Source organism: Phoenix dactylifera, chromosome 1 (genome assembly GCF_051530095.1).
Source record: "Phoenix dactylifera cultivar Ajwa chromosome 1, Ajwa_hap1_PhDact_Kaust_v1.1, whole genome shotgun sequence".
NCBI lineage: Eukaryota > Viridiplantae > Streptophyta > Magnoliopsida > Arecales > Arecaceae > Phoenix > Phoenix dactylifera.
The window spans coordinates 66000187-66014482 of NC_143190.1; the positions used below are offsets into that span (position 1 = coordinate 66000187).

At 39.0% G+C, this 14296-nt stretch overlaps 1 protein-coding gene across 1 annotated transcript; it reads right to left on the reverse strand.

Moving 5' to 3' along the window:
- Positions 1-1358: 1358 nt before the first annotated feature.
- Positions 1359-5770, reverse strand: LOC103697342 (uncharacterized). Its single transcript, XM_017840644.4, has 2 exons — positions 5280-5770; positions 1359-1497 (listed from the first exon to the last, which is right to left on the reverse strand). The coding sequence occupies exon 1, from the start codon at positions 5658-5660 to the stop codon at positions 5292-5294; it is 369 nt and encodes a 122-aa protein (XP_017696133.3). The 5' UTR covers positions 5661-5770; the 3' UTR covers positions 1359-1497; positions 5280-5291.
- Between the last annotated feature and the right edge of the window lie 8526 nt (positions 5771-14296).

Sequence of the window (14296 nt, forward strand, 5' to 3'; positions counted from 1 at the left end):
CACACGGCATCAAAATAAATCTATTTTATCACAAAAGAATCTATTATAGCACAAAATAAATCTATTCATTTAATATATTTAAATCATAAAGTTGCACATCCTATAGATCTACTAATATTAAATTTAAAACAAGAGTAAGAAAAAATAGCCTGATTAAAGGTATGTCGAAACACGTAGACGTTGTTCCAAAGAAGTGTTTACCCTTACGTACGGATCTCCGGATAATCTTCTTAGAGATACAACGACCCTAAACTTTTTCTTCGGTACGTCTCGGAAGAAGCCAAATCGAATCCATTCGGATTTGCAGATCCCACGAAAGAACGAAATAGAAAGAATAAAATAAACTGAATAGAATTGCAAAAATAAAAATCAGAAAAGGCTGAGAGGAAGAAGTGTTCTCCAAATTTTTTTTGATATTTTTCTTTAATTTTTTGCATCCCGAATATGATGAAATTGAGGGGTATATATAGAAATGATTACATGGGCTTATTGGTTTTGTGCGAACGCGCCCACGGTGATTTCGCAAATGCGCCAACAGGCATTTTGCGAAATTCAAATGCGCACGCCGCCTGAGTCCACGTGCGCATTTAAATTTTTCCAACATAAGGATGGTATCCAATGTAAACTAAATTTCATTACAACTCTTGACATTTTTAAAACCCGATAGCAATATATAAATATTCTGGAGCACCATGTCTGCACCACAAGATATTATCAGATATTAAGAGATGCAATTCTGACTATGGAGATCCATAGCCCATGCGATTTGGTCCTACATGGAAAAAACACAAAAAATATAAGTGTCTTGACCCACTCTCCAATAAATTTTCACTCTGCAGTTTGAAGATAAACTTAAAAAGCAAGCCCACAGATGCCAAAAGAGCTGACCTCTTCAATCAACCAAGTGAATTAAGGAACACGAGGAATTCTGGCTGGTGTTTCTTCCAATCAGAAAATATGCTTAGAAGTTTAAAATGTATTTCAGAACCTATACTCAAGCATGGAGAACGTCTGAACATTTATGAACCACACTGCAAATTGTCAGATACACATCTGCTGACTAGCACAGGACCCTTGCAACATCAAATGCTAGGCTCCATAACCAAATCTAAAACCCATCAGTTTTGAAATACATAGTTTATCAAGTATCACAGTTCACTCAGATACAGAATAACTAGTCAAACCAAATATAAGCTCACATAAGAATTACCCCACATTACTAGGTTCATAAACAATGTAGCACTTCATAGATTACCAAAGCAAATGCATAGAACCTGCACTTTGATAGTTATACAGATCATGAGACACATCTTAAATGGCCTATACAACATCAGGCTAAAAAGTAAAAACAAATATATCAAATGGGATTACAAAGGCTGTTTAAGTTATTCTGATATTTTGCCCTCTCAAAATGGAAGTTACAAGGAACAAACTTGAGGCAGATCACCTTCCTGCGATGAAAACTCGAACTGCAACCAACCTGTGTTGACTTATTCCCTGTCAACGTACGGCAACATCCAAAGTAAAGAATTCATTATTTTTTCAATGCCAAACCGAAAAAAGAAAGCTAGAAAAGAAGAAAAATGAAGGGAAATAGTCTAGAATGAAACATTTCTGAGATGCCTTAATCATGCTTGAATTACTTGTTTGCAATGCAGAGCTATTGTGATTCCAACTTGTTTATAACATGCAAAGTCAATACACTCCTGAGCTGATTTCCATGATCTTGATCCCTAAAAACATGTTGAGTTCGTGATGGATAATTCTAGTGTTAATACTTTTAAGCATATCAACCACAGTGGGGAAAAGAACGCATTTCATGGATGTTAGTATTGCCAATAACACCGAACAGCACATTGTTGGAGCAAAAGGTTGGTGCTCAGAATGAAACTAGTCAGAAAGTACCATCACAGCTTCAACATTATTGATCAGTTTACAAAAAGAAATGAGTATACATAACAAAGCAAAAGTGCAATATGCATTTCAAGACTACCCACCCTAAGGGACAATAGAATATTGCAAGGTCATATTCTGACTGGTCATTCATGGCTCGTGCAATTTGGTTCTACACAGAGAATAACTTAACTATGATAGATTCTGATTCTAAGCGTTGTGGACCAGCATATGCAAATAAAAAAAAGAAAAGTTGAAGATAGCTGTAATATAGGATGACTGAATGAGGGACCATTAAGAGGCTGCATTTCAATATATAAATGACATCAGGAGACTTCACCTTACGATACTGCTCCCTTCATTGCAGATAAACACAGTGAAGGACCTCCATCTTTTGCCATAATTACTTAAGTGTTTGATACTTAAAGAGCATACTGGTATTTACATCTTATATTTTAGAGTTTATGTTACCACTGATGGACACACAGAGGCATTTATTCCATGTTAATATAAATCTTAGTTTTCAGAGCTCACATAAAACTTGTGGTAAGCAGAATTGCTGACTTAAAGAGTAAGAAGTTGTATGACATTTTTTTTCACATCAGTCAATAACATGGCCTTCTTAGAAAAAATGACAGAATCAAACTCTAGACCTAGTTTATGCGAAAAGCCAGTATTACTTGTAATTCAAGGCATGTCTTATCACAAATTCACAATGCAATTGAATCACCGATTGAACTGCATAGAAGAGTCCATACAACAGTATGATGCACAGTGATAGCTTGCGGGAGGGAGGAAGAACTCGGGGGGGGGGGGGGTGTGCGAGAGAGAGAGAGAACTAGAAGAAACCAAGAATTATCAGAACCATTCCAAAGTCAAGTTGCAACATGGCTGCAATGACTTGGAGTATAATCAATATGAGGATATTTGCCGCTCATCATATTGCAACAAGAAAACTTCCAATGCATGCTAAACATGGTTTAAGCAACAATATGGTCAAATGTTTGCACAAGACTTGACTTTAAAAGCCTATACAGCTTCCAAAAACATCGTCTGAGCAAAGTTTGCTTCCGATAAAGACTTGCACAAAATTTATACTGCTCATTCTCCAGAAAACCCTTATTTCCTGCAGTTTGGAAAGGCATAACACAATATCACACTGTATTCAAAAATCACATCTATCCTAATCTCATTCCAATGGACTGTATCAGTAAGTTGCTAGCATGGTTTTCTTATAACACTCACAAGTAGGTTTTCATTGATCAGGCATCGACATGGTCAAACAAGGTGGATAATGTTTGAAAGTCATAGTTTTTGATTTTTCTAATCGAAACAGTATATACCTTAGGCTACTGTCCTCATACTTAGTGGTTGTGCTTAAGGTTTCAAAGTTTCACCAGAATTATACATTCATGACTAATAAAACCAGCCATTACAGATACAAAATCAAGGAATCATCACTTCCATGCTTGACGCTCCATCATCATATAACCATAAAGATTGCAGCTTGCAGCATAACAAGAGCATTAAAATACCATAGAGAGATTCGGTAGCTACTTTAATAATATTAATAATTTTGGCTGAAGATCCCAATGTACAAACGTTTGCATCATCTAGTATTCTCAATATACTCAGTTCTTTTTGTACAAAATAGTCAACTATCATTTATCAAAACCAACTATAATTTGAGCATGTTAATTCTCAATTCCATGCTTAGAACCTATCTATCTTAGAAATGGTCAGAGAAATCACATTCATATTTGATATACTAGAACATCTCAAGCCCGCATGCCAGAAAGGATAGTACAGTGGACCTTCGATTAACAATTTTTAACATATTTGTTAATTAGCTTTTCAGCCTTTTGTTTGTGCCAGTATGTATGATTACAATGCATACCATTATAATTTTTTTCCTGCGTAATGTAAATATGATTCAAGCATAGTTACTTATTCTAGTTTCACTGCATGCATGCACATAACATGGTCATAAGCCATAGGTTTAGGTTTATTCACAAGAAAGAATTGCTACTGAAACAGCCCATAACTCCCTTTGCTTGTATCTCCAACATCTCTAAATTAATCGAGCAATGCACATTTTTATTAGGGGGCGGGGGGGGAGGCATGTTACAAAAGAAACAAGGTCTTCACCCTAATCTTTATTAAATTTGCTGTTAAACGGCTCCCAAATAGAAATCCATACAAAGGCATCTCACCAAAAGAAAAAAAGTTTAAGAGGGAACCAACATCAAATGATGCTGGATGTAGGCTCACCTTAAGAACCAAAAGCAGAAATTAAACCTTTGACAGGGAAGGGAGAAAAAGATAAGTAGAGTTTATGAAGAACTCAAGGTTAATATGGGGTTTCAGCAAGATCAACAACTAAATTATCTTAGAGCCTAGGATTAAGCTGACATGAAGAAGATGAAGGAGAGAGGTCAAAATAACCAAAGAGGAAAAGAGGGGGCGATTCAAACTTTTGCATTGACAAGAGCCATGTAAGAGGTGAAGGTAGAAGAGGAGAGAAGAGCTGAAGGATAATTGAAATATTAACTAAACCTAGAGAAAATCCTAAATTTCTTGATCAGCAGCATCCGAAGATGGAGAATGCATGAAAACATTGAGAACAAGAAGACGAACAAGGTTACTCATACTTTGTCAACAACTTTAGAAAATGGAAAAATTATTCAGATCAATCAAAACCAATAAAAGAAAACAAAAAAAAAACATAAACTTTTAATGGGAAAGTAACACTAGGATGACAAACCTAGAAACAAGAACTATTGCAAGGGAAAGTCAAACAAGAGACTGAGGACCAGCAACAAGAATAAGAACAAGAATAACAAGAAGGCTACGGTTAGTAAATAAACAGCGATAGGAAATTAAAGATCTCTTCGAATCAATCAAAACACCTGAAAGAAAACAAAAATCTATTTTTTTTAGAAGAAATTAAGACTAGAGGCAGGAAAACCAATTGCACGCCTAAGAGAGGGAGGACCAGACACAGGAACAAGCAGTAGACCGCTGATAATATGTAAACAGATATCAGAATCTTAAAAGAAAGAAAAAAAACCCAAACTTCTGATAAGAATTAGTGCTATAATCATAAATACAAGAAGAAAACCTATCGCAAGAGTAGGGGTCCAAACAAAGAGAGGACCAGGAATATGACTGAAAATAAGGGAAGAAGGAGAACAATAAGAACTTCCGATACCATGTAAACAGCCATCGGAAATCAAATATTTGCCAGTATCGATCAAAACCCATAAAAGAAATCAACAAAGAAAAATCTCAACTTTTGACAAAACTAGAACCATAGAAATATAAAAGGATGCCCTTCTGCAAAGGATGAAAGCCGAATCAAAGAGGAAAGATGGCGAGGAGCATACCAGATGAAGGGATCACCACCAGCCATAGACCACCTTGGTGTATCTATCCTTAAGCCACCTGAAGCTCCTTCTAAAGGAGCCCTTCATCCTCCCCTCGACGGCGTAGACCTTGTAGCTGGCCACCCGCTTCTTCCGCTGGAACTCCGGGTCGCTGAAGACCCACCCCTTCTTCGAAGATCCGGAGGTCCCCATCCCCTTGTCGAACTTGACCTCCCTGGAGCCGTATCCACCGTAGCCACCGCCGGGCTGGACGGAGGAGGCATAGGACACGCTGTAACTCCTGAAATCGTAGATGCTGGAAGGGGGATGTGGCGGCCGGCCGCTGTAGACCTCGACCTGCATCCTTCCGTCGTTGAAGGACTTCGATCTGAGGCCGTCCATGGGAGCCAAGACAAGCCCCTTCCCCCTCTCTCTCTCTCTCTCTCTCTCTCTCTCTCTCTCTCCCTCTCCCTCTCGCCCACACAAGCCTTCTTTCTCTATTCTTCAGGCAAGCCCTCTTCGACGGTGCGTTTGGACTTTTTCACTTTTTATCCGAAAAGTATCGCTTGCCCCCCGACTTTCCAATGTTTTCATGCTGATCCTTTCATCTTTAAAAATTTGTAATTAGGTCCCTCAATTTTTCTGACGCAACGTGATACAACAATGGTGGGCATCAAAAGACCGGAACAGCCATAGCTCACATCCGAAGAGGATTTAGGATGGTTATTTGGACTAAAATATCAGCCACAAGAACATGGAACTAGGAAAGGAGCAATACCTTCTTCATGGCTGTCTCTTTCTACGAGGATCCGTGCGGGCGTATGTTTAGTCCCACATCGGTTATTCGCTGGGTAGATCTTGGGTACTTATACAGGATCAAGGAACCCAAATAGTAACTTCCGGCTAGCCATTTTGGGTGAGGTCCTGGATTGTTACAAATGGTATCAGAGTGGACCCGGCCCATAACTTATGTGGACTATGGGACACTGCAGCACGGATCCATTGGGGTTGACCACAGACCGATCGTGGTGTTAATGATTAGATTTGAATGAATTTGAACCCTTAGCCTGACGAGGACGTCAGGGCTTGAACGGGGGGAGTATGTGAGGATCCGTGCGGGCGTGTGTTTAGTCCCACATCGGTTATTCGCTGGGTAGATCTTGGGTACTTATACAGGATCAAGGAACCCAAATAAAACCTTCCGGCTAGCCATTTTGGATGAGGTCCTGGGTTGTTACACTTTCCTACATGTTTCATCAAACGCCATGAATGATGTGTAAGAAGTTTTTTTGAAATTTGAGAACACCCGTTACAAACTTTTATTGCATGCGACTTAAACTGGTCCTTAAAGTCTTCCTCGTTGAAGAACTTAGCAGCCCAAAAAGTAACCGAGAGGGAGAGAGACAGGCTCTCTCATTCTGATCTTCCTAGCGATATTTTCTTGGTTTTCTTCACAGTTTCAAGCGGAAAGGAAAAAAAAAAGGAGGAGGGGGGGGGGGGGGGGCCATTGTACTGTGCACGTCTACAAATTTAACAGTCCATTGTATCTTGAGAAGGGATCGCCGGGGGGGGGGGGGGGGGGGGGCGGGGCCATTGTACTGTGCACGTCTACAAATTTAACAGTCCATTGTATCTTGAGAAGGGATCGCCAGAATCTAGTGCATATAAGGAGGCGAATTTTTTTCAAAAATTGTTGGAACAAAGATCACCTCAAAAGAACTCAAATAAACCACAAGTAATTTAATTCACTAAAACAACCAGTAAAACCCGAGTCATTGACGGAAAGAATTTTGTTAGATGGCAAACAAAGATGGAGTCTTGGTTAGACACATTAGACTTATACTATGTGGTGTCAAACGATCCTTCAACTAAGGACCCAATGGATCATGAACTCGATAGATCAAGTGCTAAATATAAATTTGAAAGAGATAATCGTTTGTGCAAAAGTATGATATTTAGTGCACTAAATGATAACCTATATGACATCTACTCTAGAGTTTAAGGTACAGTTAAGATGTTGTGGGATGAACTTGAGTCGAAATATGGTAATGAGAACCAAATTAGAAGAGAAGTTCATCATAGGAGAATATTTTTTTTACAAAATGGTAGATCACAAATCAGTAATTGATCAAGCACATAAAGTTCAGAATATAGTGGCGAAGATCATTGCAATGGAAATCCCTATTGATGAGAGAATTCAAGCAGCAACCCTCATAGAAAAGCTACCATCTTCTTGGACAAATTTTAAAGTCTCTTTGAAGCATAAGAGACATACCCTTTCTTTGGATCAAGTAATAGTGTCTTTTCAAATAGAAGAAAAACATAGGAATAACCATAAACATGATAACCAGTTCTAGCTCTACTGGAACCAAGGACAGGTTAGTAATCTCGAAATTTGAGTTAAATCTGGCCTACAATCCAACCGAATGGTGGATTGACACAGGAGCCACTGTCCATATTTGTTCTGATAATTTCTTTTTTTCTTTCTACCAAGAGGTTAAAGGGAGAATTGTGACTATGGGTAACTCCAGTGTTGCACAAGTGATTAGAGAAGGAGAAGTAAAAAATAAAGTTTACATCTAAAAAAATTCTTACTCTTCATAACGTGCAATATGTGCCAGATGTTCGCAAAAATCTTGTTAGTGGTTTCCTTTTGAGTCAGTTAGACTTTAAATTAGTGTTTGAATCAAACAGTTGTTCTCAAATTTCAAAAAGAACTTCTTACATTCGCCACCATTTTTGAAATTTCGAAAAATTTTGAGATAATTTTGAAAATGACAGAAATTTTGAAAATTCAAAGTATGAGCAATCAGTACACTTAGCTTTCAATGAAATGTGTCTTCCGGACTTGAACCTTCATCTAGTTGATATTTCGCCATCCACAACAGTCCGAAGTGAACAAAGTCTTGAACTTATACTTTATGTATAGATTTTGAGAATACCGAACAACAATTGACCTTGCATGTGAGTTCCATCGGGGTAGCGCATTACGGCCGTGTGCAGGCATCTTGTTTTGCGAGTGTCTCTTAGAGAGCAAGCCTTAATTCTCTATTTAACTGCGGCCCCATAGTCACACTCACATCGGTGATATCTCCAAGGGTATATTGCAACTCTATAACCTACTACAATAGCCTTGATATCATTAAGGTATTATGCTATCCTCCTGTCTAGTGCAGTTGAGCACCTGCTCCATAGAGATGGGTAGTGAACCGAGTTCATTTTAAATTTAGTGCTCCTACCAGCCTCTCAGTCAGCTTGTTTGTCCCATTAAACCTACAAATTGGGATCTCCAGTCAGATAAGTTGGATTACCGTTGATGATGACTCAAAAATAGGCTTTAAACCCATCCTCCTCGAAGCATATTGAACTTGTCCTCTCGACAAGCCCTTGGTCAGATGATCTACCAAGTTCTCTACTAATTTAATATCACTTAAAGTTATAACTCTAGTAGAGATGAGCTTTCTCAAAATTTTATATTGAAGCTCAATGTGCCTAGACGACTTCGAGTTGTGATTTTTTACTTTTCACTTTTGCTATAGTCACCTGATTATCAGAGTTAATTCTAATAGCAGGAATAGGCTTATCCATCATGGGAATATCTAATAACATACCCTTAAGCTAATCTGCTTCTCCACCAGCTAACTCTAAGGCTACCATCTCAGCCTCCATGGTGGATCTAGTAATCAAGGTCTGCTTGGAAGATTTCCAAGCGACTGCATTACCACGTAGTATAAAAACAAATTCACTAGTGGCTTTAGTGTCTTCGGAATCAGAGATTCAATTAGCATCACTATACCCTTCTAGTACAATGGAAAAACCAGAATAATATATCCCATATAATAGTACCCTTCAAATATTTAGGAAGTCTTTCTATTGCATCACAATGTGTCTTATCGGGGTTACTGGTGTATCTACTTAGTCTTCCTACAGCATAGGAGATATCTGGTCTTGTACAGTTAGAAAAATACATAAGACTTCCAACTAATTAAGAATACTTTAATTGAGAAACACTGTCCCCACCATTTTTCTTTAATTTTATGCTAGGATCATATGGTTGCTAACTGGCTTACAATTTTTGTACCCAAATTTCTGTAACACCTTTTCAACATAGTGAGATTGACTCAAAACAATCTTATTTTGTGTCATTATAATTCTGATTCCTAAGATTACTTTAGCTAACCCTAAATATTTCATCTCAAAATTGTCACATTAGTATTTCTTCACTTCTAAAATTGTGATATGTTTATACTAAAAATTAAAATATCATCTACGTATAAACATAGGATAATAATAGACCCATCAAATATTTTTCAATATACACATTTATCGAAGTCACAAATGTTAAACCCATATAATAAAATGACTTGGTCGAACTTTTCATGCCACTGTTCAGGAGCTTGTTTTAGTCCATATAAAGATTTGACTAGCTTATACACTTTATTTTCTTGACCAGGAACTACAAAACCTTATGGCTGCTCCATATATATTTCTTCGTCTAACTCGCTATTGAGAAAGGTGGTTTTCATATCCATCTGGTGGATTTCAAGTTTATATGATGCTGCCAATACTATAAACACTCGAATTGTAGTTATCCTAGTGATTGGAGAATAAGTGTCCAAATAGTTCATTCATTGTTGAAGAACTCAGCAGCTATCAACTTGATTGCTCTGCCCGTTGAAGAAATCAACGGACGGCGGTTTCAAAACCTTCATGAATAGAGGGACATTGCGCTCCAACATCTCTTTATGTGAAGCCCAAAAAGTAACCGAGAGGAAGAAAGACAGGCCCTCTCATTCTGATCTTCCTAGCCGTGATATTTTCTTGGTTTTCTTCATGGTTTCAAGCGGAAAGAAAAATAAATAAAAAAAAAGAAGGCCTTTCAAGCCCTATTTTCTTCCTTTTTTTTATTCTTTCTTCATCTCCCACTAAACTATCGTGTACGAGCATACAGAAAATACTCTACCGAGTTCAAGAGAACTTGTAGTACTATGCATGTCTACAAATTCAACGGTCCGTTGTATCTTGGAGAGAGATCGGCAGAATCCAATGCACGTAAGGAGGCGAATCTCTTTCAAAGATTGTAACTACACGCCTTGGACGACTACTGGTATTATTTATTTTATTGTGGATCGAAAGAAAACGACCTCGAAGAGGTACATAACAGAACTGGTTGTTTCAGTAAAATTAAATTATTTATGATTTATTTGAGTTCTTTTGAGGTGACATTTATTCCAACATGATGTTCATACCGAAGATGGCTTGGGAGAACAAAATCACAAATGCTGTCCTGTAGCCCAGCTAATGGCTTGATAGCATGAGAGGTGGCTTCGCACTAGAAACAGAGAAGACCCCTGACATGGGCGAAAGAGTTATGGGAGGGGAAGATAAGACTTGGGTCATCAAAAAAACAAGCCACAATTAGTTATAGTATAATTTTAAGTTTATATAAGGAACCGATGGCATTTTAGGAACATACGGATTAAGGTTAGCCACCTGAGGATCATTTGACTAACTGACGCAGACAACCATGCCGCATTGCATTCGAAAATTAACTTGAGGGTTCGATTATAATTTTTTGAAGGAGAGAGGGTCCATGTGAAAAATTGTTGAAACTTGTGGGGTTTAAAATATTCTGTTCTAGTATGGCTTTTAGTCTATTTTAACTGGATTTTTACCGGCACCTGATGTGGTGCCTGCTAGAGATCGGAAATCCAGAGTTGAACGTAGTTTTTTTCGGTAAGGATTTCTACAATTTTCATGAATGGCGCTTCAGAGTTGCATTATTTTATAGATTTATTTTTTTTTTTTTGCTAAACCGAATAAATCGTACTGTTCTAATATGGACACATATAAAAAAATATATTTTGAGCAACTCTTTTTTTCTAATCCGCTAGGCACTGTGGAGTGGTTGGCCACATACAAAACCAACCAATCTGCAGCTCCATTAATCTCTGTAAAAATATGCTTAATCTAAAATGCCACGCTGCCGCTAACCATGTCTGAAAGTCTTGAAGCAGGGGTGGCACATCTATGCATTTCTCAGCGAGAGCGGAAAAAACCGCCTCCCCCTAAAACCTTCCTCTTTTCGGCGTCCATTCCCTTCTCGGCATTTCCTTTTACAAATGGTTACGTCGTCCGTCCCCAATGTAATCAACTAATCATAACAAAGCCAATAAGTTTCGTCATTTCCGTTAGAGAGGATGGGCAAGCTCTTTTCTTTTTCGAACGAAGCTGCACATGCTCTTTTCATGAAGAGAGCTCTGTTTCTTAAGAAAAATAACCACCATATCATTTTTTTTTTTATAGCCCTGCCAACTATAGAGCTGTTAATGAGCCGAGCTACTCGGGCTCGGCTCGATAAAAGCTCGGCTCGGGCTCGGCTCGTTAGTCAAACGAGCCCGAGCCCGAGCTCGAGCCCAATATGAGGCTCGTTTACACCCGAGCCCGAGCAGCTTACGAGCCCAAACGAACTCTAGTTTCCCACCGAAAGATCTTATTTCAGTACCATAATTCATAAAAATTTGACCACATAGAGAAAATAGCCTGTTATCGAGCCCGAGCCCGAGCTCGAGCCCGATTACGAGCCTGAGCTCGGGCTCGTTTTGGAGCTCGTAATTGAAACGAGTTTTACGAGCTCAAGTCCGAGCCTTTATTTTGCCAAGCAAGCTTGAGCTCGAGCCCAATATAGAGCTCGTTACCGAGCCCGAGCTCGAGCCCGAGCTTCTGTGAAACGAGCCGAGCCGAGCTCTTGTTAACAGCCCTAGCCAACTATATGGAATGATGGATCCCCCCGCAGTTTGTTCCGGCGTTAACTAATTCCAACCGCCCTCCCAAGAGAGAGACATGGAACAAATTCTTTCAAGCAATTTTATTTTCCAGCGGACCACAGATACCTTTGGAATATCTTAATCCTAACAAGACAAGGTCCGCGTGGAGTTGGTTGTTGAATTACTAAAATAAAACGTACAGCAATAAAAAATAAAATATATATTAGAATAGACCGTTGATTTCATCTCAAACTAATTTAGGCATACGCTTTTTCATTCAAACATCACGAAGATTCATTTTATTTACCTACCAAAATTTTTGTCCATGATAAGATGTTCACTTTAGAGATGGCAATTTGTTAATTTGATTTAGGTATGAATTGTTTTTTATTAGAAAATATTGTAGTTATTGATCTGCAGTAAAATTCTCTCTATCTGAATCAAAAATTAGTTCATAACCGAGCAAGCTATAAGCTTCCCCTATTTATATAATAGCAATAGTCTTATTAGTTGTAGCTATGAGCTATGATTATCTGACATATCTCGATCCGACCTACCAACTCGGCCCATCTACTTTACCCAACCCGACCCAGCTCAACTCAAGACCGATACAGGGATGGGCATGGGCACAAGTTTTTAATTGGAGGGTGGATCTAGGTCTTGGCCAACTTGACCCATATCCAACCATTGCCATCCCTAGTTCAAATCTAGTTGGCACCAAGGAGGTAATGCTACAGTACTTAAATAAAAATAGAAAAACTAGCTAATCCCTTACAATGTTAAATAAAAAGTTGGAATTGTGCCGAGGATGGCAACCTTAAAGCAACAAATTTTGGCTCTGCTACAAAATATTCAAGAACGAAGGAAACTCGGACATATGTGAGTCAAGTGTTATCTTATATTTTGCTCTTACCTAATCTAAGGATGGTTCATTTCTTCCTTTTCTTTTTTTTTTTGACCCCTCATCCTGTTATATTGATCATAGAGTTTGACGAGAAAGGGACTATGGTTGGAAAAACCGCAGGGTCAAATACCTTTAGCCTGCATCATGAGTTTTCTCTCCCCTCGCTTAGTTTTTCACCCTAACAACACTTATCCTACTAACCATTGAATATCAAACAAGCAATGAATGCCTAACCTATTTGGAAACCAAGAGGGGTCTAAAGCATTTTCTATTTCACATAGGTCATGGAGCGAGTTTCGATGAAACACAAAACTTCCATATGCAAGACCAATTGGTGTTGCTAGGTGTTGCTGGAAATTGGATCCGGAGGTGACCGCAGACCGAGGAGGAGAAGCTCCGGTAGGGGATACGGCGGCGGACAGCTTTCTCCGGGGGACCTGCAAGAAGCCGGTGGCAGGGGGTTCCGGCGCCAGCCCTCCGATGGTTAAGTCAGAGGAGGTTTTTTGTGGAGCAAGCAGAGAGATTACGTTCAAAAGATCCCTCCTGAGAAGAAAGAAGTTCCTTTTTTATAAGAGGGGTGTAGGGGTTATCTGTGACTGGACGTGATTGTGCGAATTAATGAGTTACCGTAGTGATGGGACGTGATCGTGTGAATTAATGAGTTACCGTAGACGGCCCGAGATTTTGGGCTGGCTGGCGGTCCATTGAGATCGTGCGCATTTAATCGTTGACAGTCGTTAAGGCGGAGATTGCGAGATTGGACCCTGGATGAGGAGGAAGAGGATTTGATTTCCGGTAGAGTGGGGGGGTCTGCTTTTTCCTTTGACTGGGTCTTCTTTGGGCTTGAGGTCGATCGGGCTCAACTTAACTGAGATCAAGGCTGCAAGCTCTCAGGTCGGGCGCGTTGAGGTCGGGCGTCTTGAGATCGTGCACCTTAGGGTCGGGCATCTTGAGAGTTGCTGTCGTCGTGCACGCCATCAAGTGTCGACGATTTATCCACGTACTTTGAGCAATCCATTTTTTTTCCAACACTAGAAAAACCAATACATGAAAACAAACAACGTGGCATATCATCAGGATGCTGTCATTGAAATATTGTGTTTATTCAGAGATCTCATTCAAAATTGCATGCTTATCACGTAATTGTGTCCATCGTCACCAAACTGCATCAGGGAAAAAATTTACTTCTCTTGACACGGTTAGTTGTACCTATGCAAGAGCTGTATGAGCAGCCATCATGTCAAAAAAAATAAAAAATTTACTGAGGTGCGCGAGTTCTGTATTCCGATAACGGTAGTCTACAAATTTAATTCAAATGCATTTTTTATAAATTAAAAAAAAAAAAAACTAACTCTAGATGGTTATAT

What these genes read in the sequence shown, in the direction of transcription:
- LOC103697342 (XM_017840644.4), bottom strand. Translation starts at nt 5,660, where the DNA reads ATGGACGGCCTCAGATCGAAGTCCTTCAACGACGGAAGGATGCAGGTC.